Source organism: Hoplias malabaricus, chromosome 2 (genome assembly GCF_029633855.1).
Source record: "Hoplias malabaricus isolate fHopMal1 chromosome 2, fHopMal1.hap1, whole genome shotgun sequence".
Classification (NCBI taxonomy): Eukaryota; Metazoa; Chordata; class Actinopteri; order Characiformes; family Erythrinidae; genus Hoplias; species Hoplias malabaricus.
In genome coordinates this window covers 13,509,654-13,536,663 of record NC_089801.1, presented here as the reverse complement: position 1 = coordinate 13,536,663, position 27,010 = coordinate 13,509,654, and the positions used below count along the sequence as shown (strand labels likewise).

The 27,010-nt window shown below is 37.1% G+C and overlaps 1 protein-coding gene across 3 annotated transcripts in view; it reads right to left on the bottom strand.

Moving 5' to 3' along the window:
* usp53b (ubiquitin specific peptidase 53b) overlaps positions 1 to 26,383 on the bottom strand; it is a 45,578-nt gene extending 19,195 nt beyond the window's left edge. For 2 of the 3 annotated variants that reach the window (XM_066661514.1, XM_066661516.1), the window contains exons 1-10: positions 23,269 to 23,633; positions 14,214 to 14,924; positions 12,941 to 13,033; positions 12,156 to 12,290; positions 10,621 to 10,734; positions 9,740 to 9,822; positions 8,138 to 8,243; positions 4,117 to 4,263; positions 1,842 to 1,991; positions 1,207 to 1,375 (exon numbers count right to left, since the gene is read on the bottom strand). In XM_066661514.1, coding sequence (XP_066517611.1) covers positions 1,207 to 1,375; positions 1,842 to 1,991; positions 4,117 to 4,263; positions 8,138 to 8,243; positions 9,740 to 9,822; positions 10,621 to 10,734; positions 12,156 to 12,290; positions 12,941 to 13,033; positions 14,214 to 14,390 — 1,174 coding nt within the window. In that variant the 5' untranslated portion in view covers positions 14,391 to 14,924; positions 23,269 to 23,633. Of the gene's footprint in view, positions 1 to 1,206; positions 1,376 to 1,841; positions 1,992 to 4,116; positions 4,264 to 8,137; positions 8,244 to 9,739; positions 9,823 to 10,620; positions 10,735 to 12,155; positions 12,291 to 12,940; positions 13,034 to 14,213; positions 14,925 to 23,268; positions 23,634 to 26,018 lie in introns of those variants that run through there. The other variant, XM_066661515.1, reaches the window with a different exon arrangement.
* Positions 26,384 to 27,010: the final 627 nt, after the last annotated feature.

Genomic DNA, 27,010 nt, shown 5'->3' with positions numbered 1-27,010 from the left:
TCCCCAAAAGAGGCACTATTTTGGACATCGCTTTTCTAAACAACATATATTTGGTGAAAAAACAGTATATATGCCACTGTATTGTAAAAACAGTACTCAGCCTTCAATCTATTCTGCTGCTTAATCCATGTCTGGGTCAACAGATATTCAATATGTGCTTTTTTCAATAGCTTTTACATATCAAAATATACCCAGATTATTAGCAAACAGCTTCATGCTTACAAATCTTCATATACACATACATATAGGTGAACTCTAAACTACTGATGTTTGATCCAGTACAAAACTGAAAAAGGACAAAGTTTCAAAGAATCATTAAATAAACGAGACTTAACATGGTATAGATAATATATTCTGCATCAACTTAATAAGATCAAACAAACACACAAGCTTTTTATGTTCATGTTGGAAATACCAGAAAGAAAGACAGCAGCATTTGCAATCCAACTTTAAATTGCATCGCCACTCTATTTCTGACAGTTTTGTAATATGATCATACAAGCTCTCTTTCCAGTAAGTAAACCAATGGTAGTACAATAATTGCAGAAAGCCTACCTCAGCTCAGATTTTTTGTTTCGGTCGAGTATCCATGGTAAAACTCAGTTCCAATCAGGATTAGATGCTGGCTCAGAAGTCCTAACTTTCCAGTCTGGATCAGGTGCTGATCAAAAGATCCAACCTTTAAATCCTTCTTGATATCTTCTGGCTCCAAGTTTGTCATTTCTCAGAACAAATGATTTGTTCTGTAGTACTCAGGGTTATTTTTGGCAACAGCAATGTTCACAATCTTTCAGCAGTGTGTAAAAAAACCCAGCCTTATCTTCCTGCACATCGCAAAATATTGACTGACTTTTGTTCCATATTCCATATCAATTCCATAGAAAACATGGATCCTTACTGAAGACGCTTCACTAAGTGAATTGCAGTAGGTGAGGGGGTGTGGTTATGTTTGTGCAATGACAATACAGACACAACCCACCCACCAACCCCACCAACCCATCCCACCAACTAAAACACACTGCAGAAAATTCTTTAGAGGTCAAGGAATCAAGCTTTTCCAGATATATCTGTAATAATATGATTCAGTATCTCTACAACTATGCAGTAACATATCACGCCCATTACTACTTTAACATAAAAGCAAACGTGACTCAGTAAGGTGTCCCCAAATCTTTACCTTGAAATATAACAGATGGGTACACTGACCTGTGCCCTCCCCATTGAGAGGAGACTTGTATTGGGACCACATGGTGGTCTGTCGGGGCGCATCCTCATTGGATACTGCAGTACCATCCGGGTTGGCATAGAACAGAAGCAGCGGCTGGAAATGTCCCCGGATACATTTTGACGCCACGTCTTTCCATTTGGAACCAATCTAGACAGAGCAAAGTGGAGCAAATTGTAAAAGGACACAATATATATTGATATGCTTTGTTATAAAATCTTATAGCAGTTGCCAAAATGAATAAATATCCAAAGTGAAATGATTAGTTAATTCTTCAAGCATTCAAATATGTATGCTAATATTCCTTTTGGCTATGTGGTCCGCATCAAATTAGAGACGGTTAAGCTATAGCTTAGCAACTGTAACTAGATCACACTATTAAAAAAACATCTGAAAAATTTGCCAGACAAGAACATTTTCCTAGGTACATGGCTGAGAGAAGACTCAATTTTCATGTATTTACAGAGATAATTTGATATAGATATATTTTATACAACATTATTTGGTGCATTTACTCTTAGTTATATTAATCTCAATGCTGAATTGCAAACCTTGGATGATCCACTACAAATTAATACTGAGTTCCTAGATAGTGCGATATGATTTTAGTAATGACCTCTTTTACTGTGGCATCATCAAAGAAGACCCATTTGGAAGACTTGCTGTGATAGGCGAAGGCTAGGTAATGGCGGCTGGAGTAGCAGATCATGCCCACCAGGTGAAGGTCTCTTTTTTTGGCATTTTCATCAGTGACTCTATAGAAGAGCTGGAGGAGCAGAGAAAAGAAGATGGTCTGAGGGAAGATGCGGATATGAGGCCCTAATATGAGACTTTCATTTTATCAACCTAAAAAAAAAAAGTTTTTTTTTTGAAAGGACTGGACATTCTAATGGGAACATTGTGTCTTGAGTAGTCTTGAGTATCATGGCATTATTATATGTTACACAGGGAAGACTACCTGCTTTTAGCCTCATATAATTTTTCAGTGTTTCAGTGGGACATCTGTAGATAAAATTTTACATGCAAGATAGAACTCTTGCATCTGGACAGCAATGAAAAACTAGAGGTCATGGGAGTTTCTAGACCCCAAATTTCTGCCATTGTCTTGTCCTTTTATCAGCTTGCATGATCTCCTTTTCTTCATTTAACTTTTTGTTCTTTCTTCTGAAATCGCACTCCTAGGTGAGGTACAAAGAACTTTTAACACCTACAACAAGTAACCAATGCAGTAACTCTTCCATTTTTGTATTATTTTACATCTCTAAAAATATGTTCTGGGTTTATCTAAGGAAATGTGTGCTCAGAGGCTAAATACGTTCCAAATTCATACTTCGTCGAACATGAGACAAGATCTGCCTGTCAAAATGCAGTGATAGGATTATAACGATCAAATGACTGTAGAGTTATTTTAAGTAGGTATATAGTTAAGCCTGTAATTTTCTTCAAGGGCACTGAAGAAAAACACAGACATGGAAGATTCAGGCGAAAATAAAACTACAGAGGACCCCCAAAAAATAGACAATTACCCCAGGACCCAATAGAAATATAATCCCATCTGGAAAGGGCTTTTGAGAGAACAAAAAATTTTAGTGAACGTGAACATGGCTATGCGTACCTTAGTCAGAATTTAAAAAAAATTAAAAAACATTGAAAAATCTTTAAGAAAATAACACGAAAGACAAACGTTATCCTCACTAGCAACTTATGTGTTATGCAGTGTGCAACACTGGTTAGACAAGTGCCACATTAACATAAATCTAGCTGCTTAAGTGGCATGCTAGTATAACGCTAACTGCTTAAACATTTCCGTAACACAAGATGTCACATTATGCCTTGAAACTGCATGGCTAAATCTTGTAAACAACCTTAAAATAGTCATTTACACACATGATGTGCAGAAAGGCTGAAATAAAATATATCCATGTTATAAAAGATATCCATGCAGGCATCCTACAGGAACTCTCCTCCTACAAGTCTAAGGCTAAGCTGCCTCGAGCTCAAACATTACAGTGTGTCAAGCACAGAATAAGAACTGCCTTTAGCAGGGAGGAAATGTCATGTTGTGCAAGGCTGTGTCATGAATGTGCCAAGGTCTATTATCTGACCAGAGGACATATAGTATGAGCTGTTTTGATGTGGTGACCTGAAAAAATATATATATGCTAGCTTGGCTACAGGCTGTTGACTACAGCACAGAGGTCAATTAGGTGAGTGTGTCAAAATGATTTTATAATTTTTATAAAGTCGACTTGCAAGGCTATATATCACATTCGGATAACTGATCTGCTATGTAAGGTTTTGTACTTATCCAACTCCAGCCAGTGCTAACAATGGGAGAAACACTTATCTTCACTTGTCTTGGACAGACTGTTAACATTAACGTCAACACTGTCCATTAAGAAATAAATCAGTGAGTTAAAAAAAAAAACAAAACAGAACATCTAAATTTATATATAATATAAACATATTATTCCCCTTGACCCAAACATAATTAACCCTTTAAGGAATGTCTGGCCATCTACAAATCTAATGAAGATCATAAGATACTAAACGTATATGACAACTCTGCTGGAACAAATCTTTTTACTTCATAATTTGAAAACCCCAGCTGCCCATTACATTGTATCTAAATGCCATAAATGACCATTTTCCTTATTCTGATAAGTAACTCTTTTAAAGATACAGGTTTGGATCAAATAGTGCTAATAACATTTGACTTACCTTCCAGCTAAACCTTTAAAGGTGACATACTAAGAAGAAAATACATTTTTTTTAAAGCATTAGCACATTCATTTGTGGATATGGAACTCCTACCAACCCACAAATAAATGTTTTATTAAGAGAGAACTCTGGAAAAAAGGGAGGATAATATGTGCTGCTTGCAGACATACCCCTGAGAGGTTGAGGTGTGGCCCAAGTGAGCGGATGACATCTTCTGTCAGGTCAGACTGTTCTGCATCCCACACAAAACCGATGGTGACGATCTCAGGGCAGTTCATCAGAACACGGCGAATCTTAATACTCTGCCCACAGTTACTCTAAAGACCAGAAAGAAAAAGGTATGATCAGATATCCAATTTACACTGGGTGAAACTAATGAAAGAAAAGAATAGGTGTTTAATAACACCTATGACTTATTTGTGTTTTGTCAAAATCCCCAACTGGCTCTGAATGAAACATGTCACTATAAGGAGCAGGGCAGCCAAATTTGTCGCTGTACATTTTGAAAAATTGACTTTAATCTCAAAAAAATGTTTCTTGTTAACAAGCAGCTACCAGCCAAAGGTCAAATAAGGTCAGTTAAGGTCAAAAACTAATACAATTAAAAGGTGTACTCTAAATAGAAAATGAAAAACATTTATTTTTTTCAGGCCTAAGGTTCACAAAAGAAGAAGAAAAGAAAGAAACAGAAAGAAAAATTGTATGATACATTACAATTATTGTTATCTAATCAAACCAGGGAAGCTGCTGTAGTTAACTCTTATCATAGACTCATATTATATCAACATCATATTATAAAATCATGTAATATACCTGAAGTAAAATTTTATTAAACACTTCTATCTAGCTAGCAGTTATGCTACCACATTACACAACATCTACTTATATAACATTTCGCTATGACAATATAGTTTAATCATTGTGAGGTTACAAATTACTTGATAGCAAAATTTTACATGATCAAAACACTAGATCACAACACACGACACTATTGGTGTTAAGCTAGCTCAGCAGGTATAAATATAAGCGTTTATGTAGTGCTTCATCATGCCCTAAAGCTAGAAAACTAGAATTACTAGAAATATGCTGCTTTCAAGTGGTCCGTCTTATTGAGTTTCCCATTAGAAGGTACCACATGAACACCCCCTGATGTCGGACGTCAAAGATTTTGATGCGGCAAGAACGGACCAAGTTGCAACATGGTTGAAAAGTTCATCAGCAGCATGGGGTTGCGGAGAAAGCTACCACCCAACTTGCACTTGAAAGCAGTACTAGTTTCTACAAATCTCCAGTCTCTGAAAGGCAAGCCGGTTTAGCGTCCATATAGAAAAGATGCAGCAACAAGGCAGAGTCTAGTGCAGTTGCCAATGGAGACGAAAGGGCAAGAGTGTCTAAGCAAAGTACGCTATTTATAACTACTACACACCACTGGCTGCTTCTGCAGCAGGCCTTGCTTTGCCGCAGTGGACAATTTTGAGAATAACTGGACACTGAAACTGCAGAGAAAGACTAATTGACCATTAAAAGTTCACATTCCATGTTGTCTCGTTTTCTCTCCCTCTCTCTCTCAACACATGCTATACACAGTATATAGTAAATATACACAGTAATTGTACAACAGAAAGGCAGTAGTAAGTGAAACCGGTGATGCTTGAGAGAGATACAGAAACATGTGCTCGGATGTCCGAGGCATATCCTCTGAAACACGTGTCATCCCCTAGAGAGCTACAGTAAATATAGACCGTCACATGACCTGTTGTTATGTCATTGTTGGCACTGAGCTGAAGACAGGCTTGAGGCTGAATCAGCAGATATAAACCACCATTGGGTCTTAAGCACATACTACAGTCTTACAGCTTTGGTGGTTAGATGCCATTTATCTGTCTAATGAGTAAGAGGCATTAAATGATGTGAACAAAACAGAATTAATTGAGATGAGTCATTTACTTTTCTTTTGTTATTTGCATATACTGGGGCATGTCGCCACAAACAAAATACTATGTTGCTCTCCCTCCCTCTCTCTCTCTATTTTATATATATATATATATAATGATGTTTATACCTTAGTGTATTAATGTTTATATTTTATTAAACAATTAATGCTGGTGATCATATTTATGTAATGCAGGGGTACCCAATTCATCAAGATTGATTGACCAGATGGTAGTATGTTGCATTTTGTTTGATCATGTCTCTTTTTTTAGTAAAATGAATCAGACTTTTCCCACATGAGAATAATTAACTCCAAAAAAACTCCAAGTAGATCTCAAGCCAAAAAGTGTGGGCACCCCTGATCTACAACATCTGACTCTATTCAGGAACAGAACACAAATGATATTGCTGTGATTCTATATAAGGACAAATTTGCATAGTTTAATTCCACCATGTTTATTCATATATTAATTATAGGCAAATATTGATATCTAATATTTTACAAATAAATATTTATTTGTGTGAATATAGATGCTAACACACAAATTAATTGATAATGAAATGCGCATTCACCAACATCCACCAACAAATCATTAGAGACATTCGAAAATCCCTCATTTGTAATTCTTCTGTATTTGCTTCATCCTGTTCAGAATCAATGGGTGCAAGTCGGAAACACACCAAGGAACACACCCGGTATAGGGCACTAGCCCATCACACGGCACCGTACACTCACACCAATGGACACTTTGCATGGCCAATTCATCTACTAACATGTATTTTTAGATTGTGGGAGGAAACCAGCGAAGACACTGAGAGAACCCAACAAACTCCAAACTTCCAAGACATGCAAAAGTCACAGAACCTGCAGTGTCAAAATGCTGTCCCAGTACTAAAATCAAATTTAATTTTAGTACAGCCAAAAGCTCTTACATTTATCTAATGCAAATCATTTTTCTAATGGTCAAAATAATTACTGGTCAACACTAAACAGGGGTTGAAAATGGTTGAATGCATTGGATTTACCTGTTTTCTAAACCATTTCCACAAACTACAACACTGTTTAAAGGATTTTCTATAGATTTAATTAAAGAAAAAATTATTTAAAATAATTCAATTCTTATTAATAGTGTTGTTGTTGGACCACCTACTGGATAAGCCTAAAAGAGGCATTTTCGCTTACTGATTGACTAACTGACTGACTGACTAACTGACAGAGAAATATTAAAATGGCACTACTACACCGTCTGTTGTTAATTCAGCCATATTTCACATTCCAGTTCATGAACTAAATTTGGAACCGTTTGGCCACCGACATAAACTGGTTTGTAAACCAGAAAAATTAGTTCCCAGCTGGAACCAAAGGACAGTAGGTTCTTCAGCGCAAACTGTGGCAAAATTATAGGAAATAAAACAGAAACACGCTCCGAAACATGGGCCCCAGCTCAGCAGGACAGCTCAGAACTCTGCAATATTTACACACGTTATATCTCACAGAGAGAGGAAGACTGCTGCATTATTTCATGTGAGTGTGGCTTTGTCTGAAATATTGTAAAGGGAAGTGGTAGGGAGACATTTTGTGGCATTAGTGTATTTTTAAAACTACACATAGATGCGCACAGCCTCATTAAACTTCACATGCTTTAACCTGCTACATTGAATAAATAAGTCATCGTAATTCTTAAAATCAAAAAAATGTTCTTGGTCTTCTTTGTTCTTTGGTGGTAGATTGTCTAGTATTTATTTTTTAATAAAATGAACAAGAAAAACACTGATGCCAGTGTTATATATTATAAACAAAATTTTGTGCTCCTTTTTTCATTTCTGCATTTATTATTCCTGCCCTCATATTTTCAGCACAACACAATCACATAATAATCACATGTAAACAAAGACATTGATATTTATTGATGACGCGCCAAAGCTTCTCCAGACCTTCCAATGACAAGGGTATGTATTTTGGGCTTTCCTGTTTTTGAAATGCCAGAAACACCTCTGACAATGGCTATATGTCTAATGGCGTTCCGGCAAATCTAGGCTTGCCTAGTTGTTCTTTGCTCATTTTCTTGAATGTAAGAATTTCTGATAGTTGTGGAATTTTAACTTTACAAGTAGAAGGTGGACAAGCCCAACTGCTTAAAACATCTGCCCAAATCAGAAATCGTTTCAGTGGCTAGACAATGTTTAAATGTCAAGTGCAAACAGCTTTTTGTTGACAAGTAAATAATACGAGAAGCAGACTTAGAGAAGTTGATGTACCGGGCAGTTACGGAGGTCTCCAATGGTGTTTGCTGCCTGCAGCAGTTCTCCAAACATATCAGACCTCAGCCTGTCCGTCCTTTCCAGCACACGCTCCACCTGTTGACTAAAAACACATAAAAATTCCAGTAAGATAATTTGCTTCAAAGGATGTTTTCAGAAAAAGTTTTGCAAAGAATTTCCACCTGGTCCAAATGTAGCAAACATTTTTGCTTTTCAAGTTTTAGCACGATTTTAGAGGTGACTGTTGCTAACGAAAGCATATACCTAACTAATGTGCATAATCAAAAGTGTAATTAAATCTTCACTTTAGCCCTATTCGGACGGGATTAGTTTCACCCATGTGTGTGTTAATGTAATTATTACCAGAGTATATCAGTTTTTTAAATCCCACCTTTCAATCATTCTTCAGGAGCATGTGCTCCTGTTTCAGTAAAGATTTCTGAACATTTTTCCTGGTGTAAAATGAGCAGTAAAAATAAACCCAAGTTATATTAATCCCGCCCAAACTGACATGTGGGGGTAAAGGAGAATGGAGGCACTGGAGGCATTGGGTGATGTAATATACAATTCTATACGAGGATAAGCTCAATGGCTAAAATGACATGCCACACTCAAATCCACTAAATGACTAAAGGATCACACAGTGGGGAAAAAATTAGACAACTAGTATAACAATTATAGTTATAATTACTGTGTGAAGGATTAGTAACATATTTTTGCCATCTTCTCATCCACCATCTATTTTGAAGGAGTAGAATATAAGGACATTGAGGGATGAATATATTTCGTGGAAGGGCTTTCCTTAGAACATTAGTGAAAATTCCTAGAACATTTAAAACTCCAGTAGCTCTGCTGTGTCTGATCCACTGTATGACATTGTTGTGCATATATTGTGTAGTCACTCTCATCTCGATTATATTCACCAAGATTTTTATCCAGTGTGAATTCACCATAAACATTACTGACATCCTGTGGTAAAATGCCATTACCCCAGCTCCTCTTGTAAAACTAATCCTGTCCAAATAGGACTTTAAAAAAATCAAGTAATTAAATCCTATAAAGAAGAAAAAATAGAGATTTCTTATCCTCCTAGAAAACAAGGAGGAGGAGATGACTGTGAACAATATATCCTGTTAGGCTAATGCTTCTGAACAATTTCCATTAACTTTAAGTCTCTGGAGCCACCAATAAGCAACCTTTTGAGCAATATAATCTTCCTCTGGGAGCAATCAGCATCAGTTATCATAACATTTTTTAGGTTAAAAAAGCATGAAGCAGCACTCATGACCATTGAAACTTACTGGAAAAACCCTTTAGAGATGTTTATGTAGCTTCTTGTCAGTTGTCAAGAAAGACTTGTTTAGGAGTTAAAGTTTTACCAAAAACTATGTACATTTTATTTTTGGTCCAACTATGTCTTTAACGGTCCTGTTTCAGTATTAATATAGTATCGTCCTTGATGTCAAAACATGAGGGAAACGCTTCGGTAGGTTTGTTTGGATTTGGCATATTATGCTGAAGTTTCTGCAGTAAATGTCATGTTTTATGAGCATTCCAAAGAGGTTGAAATGGCGAATGTTAAGGGGGATGATAGCTCACCAGAGCGCCGTGGTGGAGACGTAGTGGACAAGCTCTGTAAAGGGGAGGGGGTCTGATGAAGCTCCGCAACTCCGGCACACAAACTGCAGAGAGACAATAAGCTCAGTGCTGAGGATCACACTGCATTTTGCAACGTTTATAAGAATTTTGTGCAGCAAAATGCTCAGTGATTTGCTATAAACTCTGTGTCACTGTTATGAGTACATCTTAAAACAACAAGGTAACAGATGTTACAGAAGTTAAGATTTATTCTTATAGAGAATTATTGTTTACTTTGATTAGAGTCAGTAATAACAATAAAACCAGCTGACTGTAACAATCAATGTGATTTGACCCTGCTGTAAACAAAGAATAAATGATGACCCTGTTATCTACAGCCCTGGAGCTAGCACTGAATTCAGCCACAGCGATGCTCAGCAACACCCCTGCTGATAATATATCCTTGATTCACATCTAAACTTGTGAAAACATGTGAAGGTTCAATGGAGAGCCCCAAGGCTCCAAAAATCAGGAATGGAACTGGTTCAAGAACCAGAGTGCTTTTGATGGAAAAGCACTAATAATATTCTTAGCATTATCTCAATATGTTAGTTAGAACCAATACATTAGTAGGATGTTCATAGCAAAAAGTGATCGCTATCTGTATGACCACTGGTAGTAGATTATTCCATGTGGAATTTTGTGGTCATAAGCACACCGCATACACACATAAAATGTTAAGGGTCAGTGCTTCTAGACACTGCCACTTATGGATTGATCAAGGGGCTCATTTGACTTTATAGTCTTCCATAAAGATCAATACTAAGATAACGATTACCAAATGACATATCATGCATATACTTATTGACCCATATATGAAAAAATATGCTACAGCACAGTACCTGTTCATAGAGAGTCATGGCAAACTTCTGGTGCGTAATGCAAGACTTTGAAGTGCAAATTTCAGCGGCTGAGTCGGACACCAAGTGCAGGTGGATCCTCTCCAGGATGTTCTCCTGTCATCCAGAAAAAAAGAAGTCCAGACAAGTGTGTTGAAGGATCTTTCTTCTAAGTATAATTACAATAGCTTTATTGTAGCTATTCTGAGCAGCATGATTACTGCTTTATCGTTGTTGGTATTATTAGCTTACCTATCTTGTCATTATATAAAGAGGTCAGAACAAAAAAAAAATACCACTTTAAACCAAAATCTATTTAAAGCTACAAGATAGAGAGAGTTCGTGGCTAAGGCTGACTACTTACATCAAAAAAGAAAGGCTATATTTATTTAATATGCTGTTAAATCTAATAATATGCTGTGCATGTTCTACACAAATCCCATCATATAAATCTGCAACAAAGTAAGTGTACAAGGATGTGGAATTTGAGATTGTGCTTCCACTGACTTTTAAATATGATGGTAAAGCTGTTATTGATACATCAGAGAAAGTCAATAACATATTCAAATTCATGGACTGAAGTGGTGCACTCAGCTGACTCAATTCAATGCACACATTATTTCCACTTAAAGACAAAATACTACTTTAGCAGAGTTTTGTTACTTTGGTAATATTTGTAATGTACCATATTCAGACATAACTTTCTTTCCAGTCAAAATGGTCAAAATGCATTATAAATTCAGCTCTCAGGATATGAAAATACATATTGATATACACGTGTGTCCCCTTTTTCCAAACAATTCCAAACACATGGAAATGAAATAAATTAAATGTAGTTTTGCCTTACTGTATATAATGTATTTTGTTGATAGGGAATTGATATTCATCAAAAATTACTTTGAAGTGTAGGAAAAAGACAATTATTGTTTGAGACAAGTGAAGTGTATACAATATACTCAAGCTCTTAAAGTTTAGTTCTAGTTTAAAATCTCCATGTAGTGATAACATGAGGTGATGACAAGAGGTGAATAAAAAACTGCTTTTTCACTAAATGAAGCCATTGTTTTCCCAAGTGCTCTCAGGACTGCAGTTAATTTTTTAATGGCCATGGATTATTCATAGTAATATGACCTAACCTGCGCATTATTATTCTGTTATTAAACTACCCAAATGTGAACAAACTGAATTTACTTGATATCATGTCTAAGTTTCTTGAATAATATGTTTTGTTGTGTTTCTGTTTACATAATTTTGGCATGGACTGCGTTTATGAAGCAGAATAGTAGAAATTATGTGCATGTTTGAATTCTTATTTAAACAATCTACAACTGCACAATAAGAAATAAACAGCTATCTGTGGGTATAAGCTATTTCAGGATAGATTTGGTACAAGATCAGATTCTGTTATCTCCAGTTAACTGATCCAGCATTTTTTTTGCTAGTATTGGATCTGTGCCATGTCTAATCACATAATATTTCAAAAAAGTACAGCATTTCTCTCTTTAGCCTGTAAACTTAGACAAATAAAAAAGACATACAAAGCATTCAGCGGCGTCGTCCATGAGGCCCAGCTGGAAACGCTGCTCATCCTTAAAGGTCTCGGCCAGCGCATGCCGCAGGGTGTCCGATGGCAACGCCCGCTCACGACTCTGCTGGAACTGACTGAAGATACTCTGCAGTGACACAGAGAGAAAAAGAAAGAGGCAGTGAAGAAGAAAAATCTTTCATATCAAATTCGGTCCAAACTAAATATATAAATACTGAAATGCTGAAATAGTTACAGTTTACAACCAGTTACTGTGCATTCAGTCTAAACTGGATATAAAAATATACATTATTTAAAAAAATATACATTGTTTTATAAAAGTATGTTCCGTTAACAGCAAGTGAGGAAGACATTTGCTGAAATTTACAAAGGAACTAATGGTATGGGGCCAAAACAATGAGTAGCACAGAAAATTAGCAGACTATGCTTGAAAATATAGTTTATTGTTCAGACATAGAAGAGGAACATAGGTAGATTTTTGTGAAGAATTAAAGGACATAATGAAGGAAATAACACTACAGGCTTCCATTGCAATGTTATCTACATTAGCCTTGTTGTTGCAAAACTAAAGAAGCAAATTTAATACACCAAACAGTCATAGGAAGAAGGAAACTGGGTGCAGATTTCTCTAAACTATCATGTTAAAATAAAGTATTTTTTCAAAAGATTTAGCTTTAATTAGCAAAAAACGCACCATCTTTATTATGCGCATAGCATTTAAAGCTACCATGAGACCATATCAGTGACAGGTCATTAGCTGTTGGTGTACATACTGACCTTTAAAGCACAGAAGATGCAGGCATCTCCGAGGCAGAAGTGGGCAGACAGCTGCCTCAGACTCCTCCTGAAGATGTCCAGTTGCCAAAGAACCTGTGACAATTGAACAGTAAGGTAGAACTACGCATTACCCACATAATCCTGTAGCAGGATTTAATAAGTAAGCTCTTTGGAAGTCAATGCTAATTCATCTCTCATGATCAGAAAAAATGCTCAGAAAAAGGCAGTAACTCAGCTTTCAGTATGTATTATATTCAGTTGTGTTAATCAATGGAAAAATCATTAACGTATTTTTTTTAGTTGGTACTGGAGGATTGTGCTTAGTGATCTGACATTTTTCATTCATGTAGCATTCAAGTGTCTTACAAAATCCTCTCTGATTACACAGAGTTAAGTGTAAATCAGTATTTTCTGGTCTTAGGCATAAGATCAAAGAGTTGTTGTGGAGATAACTCAAATGAGAACATCATGCAAAGTATATTTAATTAACTAGCAGATGAAATCTTAAAATCACTGCAGATTTTTAACCCTGCACAAATTCTTCCTTGGACAATGGACATAAATTCACTGAGCATTATCATTCCTGGATTTGACAAAAATTGTAGGTTGGAGTTACCAATCTACAAACACCTTGCACAAAACACAGACACAACATTGCCAATGTTATGTTTTTTGGACGTTGTTTAAATAAAAACTCCTGCATTTTGCAAAACTAGCATGGTGCTGCCTGTCGATGCTAATCCATCCTGTGGATGTAGAGAAGGCTGACACAGAGCATGAAGCCCAGAACCCTTGCTGGAAGTTCTAAGCTTACATTCTACCATGAAGGTAGACTATGGAATGCATTGTAGTTAATATACCTTGCAATTTATGGGGGTTAATTAGTGACTGACATGAAATGTGGCAGTTTTTCATAAAAAAAAATCTGTGATTTTATGAAAAATTTGGTTTGTGAAATGAAGCAAATTTTCCAGTTAATTTAGTATAGCCCAATGTATGAACCTAAATGGCTTAATGCCTTCAAAAAAATGTAAATTCAACTAGTTAACTAGTTATTATATGTTTCTAATTTTTTGTTCTGGCGAATGGAACTACAAGTCATTGCTTGTTTTAACACATTTGGCTTGTTGCAAACATGTAGAGCTATATTTTTAGTTAGTCTGTTAGCAAAGACAAGCACAGCCCAAAGTAATGTTAATACAAAAAAATAAAATATTTGGTGCATAGTAATTACCTGTTAAACTTTCTTAATTGGCCTTTACCCAGCACTCACCTGCACCGCGCTGTTGAGGAAGCAGCTGTTCTGGCCAGGCTCATTGAGCAGGCCTTTTGTGAGGGCCAAAGAGAGCATGCTGCCTGGTTGGTAAGACTTCCCAAGTCCGGGCCCACCAGGTGCCCCTGTGCCTGCACCACCAGGTCCTGGTTTCCTGAACAGCTTGACCCATGCCATGGGGCACGTGTCTGCCCCTCTCCAGAGGTCAGGAGGAGTCACTTATTTCAGAATTGTGGCCTTGTATGTTTTGGGCAACATCTGTACCCGGCAGTCCCTGTGCCTGACAGAGATAGCAATCCCACGATGCTCTGGGGGCAGTCCCAATTTGGCAAAACAGCTACAGCAAGGAACAGTTTTTGGAGGAAAAATTATAATTTGACCGCACACCATTGGGATGGAAAAAAGCACCTCAAAATGCAAGTGTCCTAGCCCGATGTAGATTTAAAATAGCACATTGTGTCTAGCCACACGTCGTGACATATTGCAGCTTTGCAAATCCAGCAGATTGAGTGATGGGTGTACTGCGTAGTCTTTGTCTGGGGGAAAACCCTGGCATCGACATGCAATTGGAAAAGCAGAAGGAAGATGAAGATCGGGACAAATCCATTTCTCTCTACGGCTTTCCTGATAGGGTCAGCATAGGTCAATCAGCAACTCATCCATAGGGACGTTTCAGAGCGGCAAGACGGGACATTGGCTGCAAAGAATGACCTATCATGATTGACAGAGACAGGGAGGGGGTGAAGGAAAAGAAAATCAATGGTTGTTAAATGGAAAGCCACTTCAGACTAGAGCAACTCTTTAGCTAAATGAAGTGAGACGCTAACCCAGATACAGTTACAGTACAGAGCAACTGCTGATAGCTTTTTACACCTGTAGACACTAAATGCAGACATGTTCTAAATAAAATTGATGTCCTTTATGTTTCCTTTGTCCTGTTATGTTAAATCATTTTAGATACTTTGCAGCTTTCCTTATCTTTGCTCAGACCCCTGGGATCAATAGGCCATAAAACATTTGCTGAGCGGCCAGACGTTTTTTGCTGCTTCAGCTCTTTAATGAAAGTGAGGCTAAGTCTACTGCACCACACACCCCTTTAACTCTGAGTTCACTTTCAATGTTAAGAAGGATTAGGGACACAGCCAAGATATAATATCATGCCAGCCCCTCCAAAGGCTGAAGCACCAATCCTGCTAACACCCTCCTCCGCCTCACCAAAGTATGCTCCTTTGACTCCTGCTGTTTGGGATTTAAATTATGAAATGCTTTTCACTCATTATACATTTTACAGAAACAGAAAAATTACATGGCACAGAGATCCTAAATAAAACGAGTGTATCAATAAAGAGTAGTGCTGGGCAGTTAATTCCAAAATGAATCAAAATCAACATTCAGATCTTCTAATCTGTGTATTCTTGCCTGTATCATTTAAATCTATTTGTCTTTGTTTTTGTTTATTTTTTATTCTGTTACAATGTCTATGTCTTTAAGTACCATCCAAATTAAAAACCAAATTAAAACCAAATTCCCATGGCATGTATTCACGTGATTCTGCCCCATCCAATCTGCCGCATGGAAGCAAGATGGAAGAGAACCTAAACACCATCGTTTGTACATGTTTTGACTTTAGTGAAGATGAAACTGAACATAACGTAGTCGAGTGTAAACACAAACTATTTTTAGCAATCAAAGTTAATAAAATTAGTCTGTTTCAATACTTGAAGCACAGTCACATCACCAAATATGAACAGTGCATGGATCATACAGGCTCCCAGCAACATTAGAAAAAAAACAACAACCCAGCTTTAATTCTTGAGTATATTTACAGTACAAGCCTTATCCATGAATTATGAGGTGAAACAACAAAAACAAAATAATATTTAATTCACAATTGAGTTAAAATGTTCAATTAATCATGATATAGATTTGCAGTTATATCACCCAGCACTAATGCATCTGTTCTTCTTTGCAGCAGTGATCTACATTTCTATTCTTGATTTTGTAACACTACTTTGATAATTAAACCATGAAAAAATTACAGAGGTCCTGTACTAAAGCTGTGTGACTAGAGCTCAGTCACAAACACTACTACAGCTCTTCTCAAAGGAAGTGAATGGAGCTTAATATAATGATATTACTCGCAATAATAATATCATATTGCAGTATTGCCAAGTGTTGAGACAGGTGTCTTACTTAAGCAGTAACCAGACTGTCACTGGTAAAATGGGATGGAAGCTAGTGGCATAATATGAAAGATGTAAGAGTCATATTCTATTTTGTATAACGTGAAGTGGCTCTTGGTAGCAACAGTAGCTATATTAGTAAACAAATAAAGTATTTAGTGGTATAAACCCACTGTGCGCTCTCTCAATCCTTTTCAAGTATATAAAAATGTATGTAAGTCTTAAAAATATGCCAAATTATATTCAATATATATTGAATAATTTCAGGACAAACTCCTTGTTTCTAAAGTCAATGTCCCTTTTCTCAGCTCCACTAGTTCTCCAATTACAGATTGCAGTCCACCTGTTGCTCTGCATACATTTTCTGCCTACTTTCACCCTGTACTTCAATGGCTCTTCAGGTTCTGTGGCAGCACTGATATCACATAAGCCAAAGCTTGGAATATTCGATTTCCTACCTTAAATGGTTTCAGCTGTTTGCGGTCATTTAAAAACAGTGGTTGGCTGGTTTGTGTATATGCAAAAACCCTTTGAAAACTCTGATTAAAGAAGGTTTGAGGTTATTGATTGATTGATATTGAAAAAGTGGATGTAGGATATAACAGTGCACTGTTAATATATCGATAAAAATACAGAGCAGCTTCATTTTACAATAAAATATCTTTCTGTGTTTACTGACGTTATATAAAAATAGTACATAACATGCAAAATAAAATAAAAAGTAAAAAAATTAAACACAAGAGCTTCTTGTTCTACAGGTGGGATCAGAAAATCTTTTGAGAAAGAAAGGATACTTTTGAGAAACCCTTACTTTCTATAGGTGAATTAAGAATTCCAACTTGTTTCTTTTCAGAACATTGCATTTACCGATGTAGCAATAAGACAAAAGAGCAGTAACTGAAGAACTGAAAAATCCTGAATTTGAGCAACTCCCAATTCCTTTGAATCTTTGTCCAAAGCTTGTTACCATTTAGCCAAGTTTCTGTTGCCTAACTCTTGCTATCTTTTATTCAGCTGCAGCTAGAGTAGTAGTTTATGTAAAATGTTTGTAGAGCGCCACTAGAGAAACTAAACTTTGCCCAAGGCCACCAGAGTAATAGTAGATGTTGAATCCCAGTGTAGAATCTAAAGCCCCTAGCGACTGTTGCTAATTTTACAAACCTTATCAAACTGTATCAAATTTTGTGAATATTTGCTAAGGGCTGAAGAACTCATGGTGTTTTTTTCTTCTGTGGTACATGGTATGACGGTGTGGGAAAGATTTGTGAGTGTGAGCTTGTTACCAGGCTATTATTAGTCATAGCCTATATAGGATGTATAGGATGAAGTATTTCCATAGTTCAGGTAGGTCACAAAGCTACCTACCAAATCCACTGTTGAATCCAACATCCCGAGCCCAAGATCCTTGACATGTGTTTTGCTTTCAAATAAGTAAAAAAAAAAAAAAAAAAAGAAGCATGTACACTTTTTGGAATATTTACAGTGTGCACATTTGTGCAGTTACTATCTGAGAGAGCATCTGCAAACCAACGACAGGCATTTCTGTACTGTAGCCTTGGCAGGATCATTGGGTCCACTTACTGTCCACACTACTCATCAAAGTAAGAACACGTAATGTTATACTTCGAAAGCATTATTTAGGGGAAGATGTTAATCTGTGTTTGAAGACACTCCATCCTAAAGTAGATTGTAGGTTAATCCTAGAGTGTTACTCTTGGCAACTGGCTTGATCATTAAGCTGTGCTATAGACTCCATTCTTGGAAAGAAAGAAGAGGAGAAGCATCTGGGTTATTAGGCCCCACCATCGCAGCTAATCTTGTCAAAACTATTTTAATGGGTTCCACCATATGACTATTGTACATCTGTCATTTTGTGAATGTGATCTAGATTACGGAGTCAAACACCTGTTTCTGGACACCTGTTCCTCCAAAATGTCTTTTGAAATCAAGTGTGTCACTAGGGAGTTTGTTCGCACTTTGATGCATTAACAGCTTCAATGTGTCTGGGAAGAAATTTTGGAACACTTCTCTGAGGATCTGATTGCTTTCAGCCACATAAATAGTAGGTCTCTCCAGAGATAATAGTCCTTCTGCTCCACCACCCAATGTTGAGCACTTAAACTCCTCTAGATCATGTGCAGCCGCTACAGCATGTCCGGTAGAGGGTTTTACATTTTGGGTTTTGTGAATTTTGAAAATGTAAATGGAAAAAGCCAACCAAATATGGTAAAAACACCCAAATATGGCATAAAGAATTTTATGCCTGTATGAGATGGAAGAATTGTAATATCAAAATGTGAAAAAGAGAGATGGAAAAGGGTTTTTCAAATAAACAATGACATTTTGGCTGGTCAAACCTACAGCACTTCTTCTCGCTTGTTTGAATCATGAGAGGCTACCTCATCTGAAGTTTATTCGCAAAAGTGTAGTGGAGGGAAACAACTAAATTTCTTTTTTCCTGCCAGAATATCTGTATTGTGCAGAACTTTTGCATAATTTGTGCATGTAATTTTTGTGAAAGCAATAGGAGCAAAAGTCACTAATTACAAGGAATCTGCTCAAGCTACTCAAATAATTAGTACGAAAAGCCTTAAGATCTCTCTGAGTGTTTGAAAAATTTTGTGGGTGGAGTAAAAGTACGTGTATGGACAGGATGGGAACTGTGACACAGGGACTTGGAGGCAAGACACTTGATATTAGCCATCATGCTTATAAGCTTTATGCTAAACATAGACAGCTGAGTGAGGCCCAGGGAACCAAGCTGAGAAAGTACAGCACATCGTATGCCCCACTTCTTGCTCCTTCTCTACCACCGCTTCAGATCTTTCTCCCACTCCTAGTGGGCGTCTACCATTGTACCATTGAGGAAAACACCACCCACTTTGATGAAATACTAGGTAAAAAACTTGGTATGTCATCATGAATTTGGGCATGGTATTACTTAATAATGGTGGGGGGGCACATTGGTACAAATAGTACCAAACCATCACGGATGAGTCTGAATATAACTCAAATTATATAATTTAGGGTCTACATACTCATACTCTTTAACCAAAAAAAAATTGCTACTATTAAGCCAATTACTTACGTTATTACTGTGGAATCTATATAAAGCAGTCACTTTAATGACTTGCACATCTGCCACAAGATCACATCTGTTTAATATGAATTTCTCAGTGGCATCAGCTTGGAAAACTGCAGGAGGTTCTTGTCTGGAACATCACAGTTTACAAGTACTGTTTATACTTGACTACTGCATGAAATGCTTCAGAGTTTGATTTGTTAATCTTCTGGCTGAGATTAGAGGACAAATAGCATCGCTTCCACTACAGAAACGTTAGGACTGTTGGTCATGTATTTTTTGCGTTGCCCTAGGAGATTTCAGGGTAATTAACTCAGGTTTAATCCATGGCAGGTAGGAGAGGCACTTGATTGTAAAAAAAGGCAAAAAACAGCTACTCTTTTTTCCAACTAATAAGATAGCAGTAACATTTTGGACAATATGGTGATTTTTTATTAGATACTAGACAATTAATTTTATATAGACAATTAATATTGTTGAAATACTGTGGCAAACAATAAAGATTAACTCATTCGTTCACTCATCTTCTAAAACTGCTTCATCCTGATCAAGGCTGCAGTGTATCCAGAGCTCATCTGGAATCATTAGGCGCATGGTGAACAGGGCACTAGAGCATCACAGGTCATCACACACACTCACAACTATGGGTAATATCAAATAGCAAATACATCAAAGCATCTGTGGAAATCCAAAGACGCAAAGAGAACACAACAAACGCTTCATGGACAATGACTGAGGCAAAGGTCAAACCCAGGACCCCATGACCCTGGAAGTGTTCAGTAGTAGCTCTAATTGTAGTGCCATGCTGCCACCTCCAAACAATATAATCTTAATCCAAATCCAAAATCTATGTTACAAAGCTTTAGCATACACTTTGAACTGCCTGCAAGTTTTAAGGATTTTACAAATGCAATAAACCAAATAATATGGTACATTAGAGTCATTTGAATAATATCACTAAATTAACTGTCAGCTGTTGTAAGCAAACTTTGAAGGACTTCACCTACACAAGAACTGAGAGACCATGTGGACCAATCTCAGTGATGTCTTAAGTCCTTTTTTTTTTTGCACAAAAAATGTATGCCATTTTTAACATAATGGAACAGAGAGTCCGAAGATGATTGTCTCAACATTCTGAAGTCGTGGGAAGATGCTGTATGAAGAAGAAAAATTGATTTATTGAGTAGGAGTGATAACTAATTTACCATTTTACTTTAAACACTGGAACTAAACAACACACACTGAATTCCCCCAGTCTACAGAACAACACAGGGAGTTCAGTAGTGTTCCTGAAGGTCAATGCTTCTGCTTGTTGCTCCTCTCATTAAAAGGATTATATTTTCTTTAACTGATGCATTTTAATAGTCAGAATGTTGATGTTGACTTTTGTGTTACTAAAATCTGCTATGAATAGGACAAGCTGTTCAGCTGCCATATTCCTGCTCATTTGTTTAGTCTGCAACCCTGAGAACTGTGCTCTGTTTGGTCAGTCTGATTTTAACACATCTATAAAACACAGAATATAGAGCAGGTTCAAATTTCAAAATATGACACAGTGTTGCAGTCTGTCAGTTTCAATGTGAAAGACCCTGTTAATATAAGTGTGTTTGTATCCAAATCTTGACATGCGTTATTTTCGTCTGTAAAAATGTGACTCGTCCTGAAAATGCCTTTAGACTGTGGTCTGATATTTACTCCAAATTTAAAAGTTGAGTTTAGCATCTTGATGTAACCGATATATGCCATCATTTCGTCTCAGTGCGGTAAAAATAAATGAAACTCTACAACTGCAGGGGGAGGCCAGGAGCAAAAATACCAAATTTTACCTGGTGTTAGGCCACATCTGCAGTGCTATTTCCCCCCAAATTACAGCTTAAGTATTCATTTAAAGTTGTAATTCTGAATTAAACTTTTGCGACTGTCAAAAACATATATAAAAAAATAATAATAATTTAAAGGTTGTATTGTCATTTCTCTTGAGAATCAAACGAAACTCTCAGTACTGATTAATTGAACACTTTATGTATCTCCATAATTATGTAATTAAATGAATTTATTATGCACTTGATTGAAATGTGTACACAGGTAAATTACAGCAAAAATTCACTCATCTATTTTGGTAATATTTTAATATTGATATTTTTTATGTGGAAATGATGAAGCAATTGCAGGGCATAAGTGATAAAGCAAATCAAGACTAAAAGCTGATGAAAGATCAGGCAACATCAGGCTTATTCTGGGCCTGAAAAAACTCACTCCACAGAGGGTCAGAGAACTGCATAAAGCTATTAGCTCCAGCCATGCACCACAGCATCTGATTTCACTAATTAGGCATCCAGCTTTGTTAAGGCAGAGGATTTATTGGTGAGGCGAGCTGGTGTGGCGCAGAGTTGGAATGGATACAGCAGCCGTAAACACTGCGGGCTTGGGGTCAGAGCCAGTGTAAAACTTGTTGCCGCAGTGTCGCAGTATATTACTGTTAAAATCACACTCTGGAACATCGCCATGGCTACAGCACCAGGAAGTGTGGGCTGCAGATCTGCAGGCTGCTACAGCAAGTGCTGCTTTTTAACCTTTATTAAAACACTAGCACACTTTCTTTAGCTTAACATGAGCTGAATTACTGGAGGACAATATTTTTTCTTTTTTACCCACCTGAGTTTAAAATTGTAACACACTCGTTTGTTATTGTATATTCCGAAACTATACTATCATATTAAACTTTAACAATCTAGCAAGTGAAACTCATACTGATATTGAGAATTTGGGTTGGCTTTATGACACAAGAGCAGTCGTAATTCATTTTAATACAAACATTTCCAAGTTTTAAACAGTTTTTGTTCCTGCATCTGACTCTCTGCACTGGGTTTTTTGATGTCACAAATAAAAAGATTTTGTTCTTATTTTTCACACATCATACCTCAACCCATGGCGTCTGTATGAGGTATGATGTGTGAAAACTAATAACAATATTACATACTTCATCAAACACTTAATATAAATCAGGGACATTTGTATGGACCCATTCATATAAATGTGTTCCATATATATCTCAGTGTCAAATGACATTTCAGTTAGCATTAATCAAGTAAATGAACCCATGTTTCCTGAGTGCTGCTACTCTATTATAGACGCTTTAGGATTACAAAAGTGTTGACAGTGTTGTTTTGACTGGACAGTTTTGTCCTGTTTTCTTCTCCAAAAATGACAAAATATATTTTGGTCCATAAAGGTAGTATGCATCCCTTGCTAAAATTTCAAAATGTACTATGTATTTTTGTTCCAGGCCATATACCCCAAATTGCAAAAAAGAAAAAAAATGTGTATTTTTTTTAATTATTTTTTTTACGTCAAACATCTGCCTACTCCTCCTACAGCAGTGGCCCATTCCTAGGGAAGCTATAAGGACTGTTTTATAAGAAGTGTATCTGTATAGTGTAAAAAATGTTAGATTTCCATTTTGAATGTCTTAAACTCGAGAAAGTGCTATATTTAAAATTCTTTCACGTACAAATCCTGTTACCTTATATTTACATAGATAAGGCGTTTGACCAGGATGTCCCAATTGTGCATATAATAGTATTTGCATGGAATGTAGTCTAAAGCCAGGTTAATACAGAGGTAATACAAAGGTAAAGGTGGACACCACGAAGGTTCGATTCAGCTGCAGCGGTGAATCGGTTCGCAACGATTTATAAAACAGAATCGGTTCAAATGAAAGATTCGTCGCGAGCCGAGCTCGGACTCAGTGAAAATTAGAAGTTTTCAGCAGCAAACGTCTATAACTCACCTCGAAGGTCCAAAACGGAGATAGGTATTCCCAAAAACCGTCCCCTTTAAAATGTCGGAAGAGAAAAGTACGTCAATACACCGTTTACCTCCTTTCTCAGAGTGAGTTCGGGTCGCTCTATAACAACGAAAAGAATTCTGAATCAGAAACGATTACACATCGTGACCGCATTGACTCCGTCAGCCTCAAAACACACCACAATAACATAAAACATCCGCGGAGGGTTAGCTGTCTGTAGAAAATGACGTTAACGTTTTCTGGCGTGACAGCGACCCGTTAAACGCCGTCGTTCGTGGCCTGTTTTACTATGAGAAGCGCTTTAAAGCAATGAATGATTCCGACAGCACTCGAAAGTCTGCATAGGATTAACGGCATCAAGGCATTGGGAGTTCTAACGTTCATTTCTTAACCCACCCGTTAACAGACAAGCCCCGCCCTCCAGCGCCAGGACTGGCCAGTACAGCCCAGAGCCATGTACACTACTCCTCCGCTGGTCAAAAAGACATTGTCCTGTGGATTTTTCTAAATGGAATTTAAAGAGACCTCATTCTCTACATGAAACATTCATCACATATTAATGCACAGCTGCTGTTTATTGGCTGACATCAGTATACTGGGAAAAACAACAAGTAAAGGGGCTTTATTGTCATTTCAACCGTATACAGTGTACACAGTGAAACACAACAACCTTCCTCAAAATAAAAAATAAAAATAAACTATAAAAAAAATATATAAATAAATTTAATATCTGTAAACATAAAATACAATACAATAAATACCAGTGAGGGCAGAGGTCAAATCACAACAAGCAAAAAGTAAAATAAAATAAAGCAATTGTCCATTGCTGAGGTTCCCTTAAGCAAGGCACTGAACCCACAGCTGCTCCCCAGGCACCAGGCACGGCTGCCTGTCAATCTACACAGGCAAAACCAAACTTTTGTTTGATGGTGATGTCAGGTTTCTTTCAGTTCTTGGCAGTTTTTCTGTGGCTTATTTATTTATTTTAACATTAATTTCACCAGGCAAGTCATTAAGCCAAACCTCTTTTTTTTGTTCATATCAATATTGGAATTACAGGGGTTTGACAATGAAAGTGAAACACCTGGTTTTAGACCACAGTAATTTATTAGTATGGTGTAGGGCCTCCTTTTGCAGCCAATACAGCGTCAGTTCGTCTTGGGAATGACATACACAAGTCCTGCACAGTGGTCAGAGGGATTTTAAGCCATTCTTCTTGCAGGATAGTGGCCAGGTCACTACGTGATGCTGGTGGAGGAAAACGTTTCCTGACTCGCTCGTCCAAAACACCCCAAAGTGGCTCAATAATATTTAGATCTGGTGACTGTACAGGCCATGGGAGATGTTCAACTTCACTTTCATGTTCATCAAACCAATCTTTCACCAGTCTTGCTGTGTGTATTGGTGCATTGTCGTCCTGATACACGGCACCGCCTTCAAGATACAATCTTTGAACCATTGGATGCACATGCTCTTACTGGTGCAATGTGCAATTAATTAATATTGGCCACCAAGCTGGTCCAATTTAGCCATGAAACCTCCCACACTACAATGACAGGTGTTTCAGTTTCATTGTCTAACCCCTGTATATCGTATTGACCGAAATAAAATACATATATTGTAATTTAAATTTTGTCTATATCATCCAGCTCTAGATGGGTTAAATGTGGAGGACACATTTTGTTGTACATTGTACAATGACAAAATTATCACACCATGCACATTTTCCCCCAGTATGTTAAACTAAATATATACACCGAAATGTGTGAATGTGGCATCTTCAACAAACAAAATACTACAGAGGCTAAACATAACAAACACAATCATTATTAATGTGTATTATTGTCTAGGGCCATCATTAGAAATGAATGATTAGGGGGCTAAGCTTTTAACTAATGTGGTAACTGCAGCAAGTTTCTTTGATAAGGTACAGATTAAGCAAAGCCACAAGTAGCTGCTGCCTTTACAAGATTAAACATTCTGAATATTCATCTACAGGTAGAAAAATAAAACTGATCTGTGAACCACTATTAATTCATTGTATACAAGTATCTAAAATACACAGCCATAATGTCAGGAAAGAACATTAACATTAATTCAGTCTGCCCTAATAATGCAGCGTTTAATGCATGAACATTTTAATTGGCTTTTTCAGCAGGCTTACTTTACATTCATCAATAATCAGGTTTCCTCTGTTAGCATAATGCTATTTCAACTAGTGCATCAGTGGCTTTTAAATCTGATTAATTAAAGATGGTAACAGGCATTCAATTAATGTTTTTTCCTATATTTTTGTCTTGAAATGACGTTCACTGTCAGGGAACGCACTACACCTTCTTGCCTGCATAGGGTTGCCAACTTTCTGAAATCAGAATAAGGAACACAGAGGCCAGGGTACTAGTATGGACTTGTAAATCCTTTTCGACTGTAGTCAATCAGATAAAACATTTTGTTGTCAGACATTTATTAAGCCAACTGCCATCAGGACTGTCAGTGCCTGTCAGTAGCTTTTTTTGAACAATGGCAAAGCAGAATCTGCCCATGTATTTTGCAAATACTGTATTACCAGTTTAACTGTATTATTTTAAATTGATCATTAACTACAATAAGATCTGAAGTGAAAGAATCTATAATGTGCTGAGGGAGCACGAAATGTAGTTTCTCCAGGACAACGTGCTACCATTATTTCTATCTAAAAGCAGAGCTGTAGTTCCCAGTGTTTTAGCACTTACCCACTGCTCTCAGCGCAGCTGTAAAACAACCCCTGTAGGCGTAACTGGGACTTCATTGGCTGCAGAAATGAATGATGGACAGATAACTCGGGCTGCTCATTAGTTAAATAAAGGTCAAAACCATTGAAAAGCCCGTTCTCTATTTAGGAGCCGTGGAGAATCTGCTCCTCGCTCCAGCTGAGAGAGAGAGCTACGTGTATACGTCAGTCGCCTTAACAGTGGCCTCAAAATTACTGAACAAAACGCGTTCAAAACGGAACGCACCCTTTAGTTTCAAAATTCGGGACGATTCTTTATATTACGGGACGGTTGGTAACACTACGGGTGCGTATTCTGCCAAAAAAAAGCAATACCGACAGACAGCCAACGGCTATCTAGAGATAAAGATATAATTGGGAGACCTGAAGAACGTTTAGGGGGCTACAGCCCCATAAAACAGGTCTAACGACGTCCATGTTAATGGCTCAATTAGTATTATCATGTGCTACGTTATATTCACCCTCAAACTGACGCACAGACCGCTGACACTACCAGCCAATCGGAGAGCAGTTTGACGGACGACAACAGCCAATAAGAATGCAGAAGAGGAGGGCTTTACCACAATGCGGGTGGGGAAAAAACGGTTAACAGGGTCAAACCCCGCCCCTGGTTTACTCTCTCCACTGCAATCCCACAAGAATTAAAGTGCACGGTGTGCTGAGATGTTTATTCCGCTGTAGTTCTTTGTCTGAGATATTTTTCTGACTCACAAGAGAAAATAATTTGCGTTAAATAAAAATAATAGCGTTTTCATTATCATTTAAGACACAAAAGCTCATAGGGTTTAATCACTTGTTAAAACAGATGTATGTTTTTGTGTGTGGGTGGGGGGCAACCCTCCTACTGTTTATGACATTTTTTGTTTATTTTTGGATGTTCCTCTTATTATTATTTTTTTTAACAGAGTTTCTAAATATTTGCTGAATAAAGAATATTAGGAAAAATGCATAAAA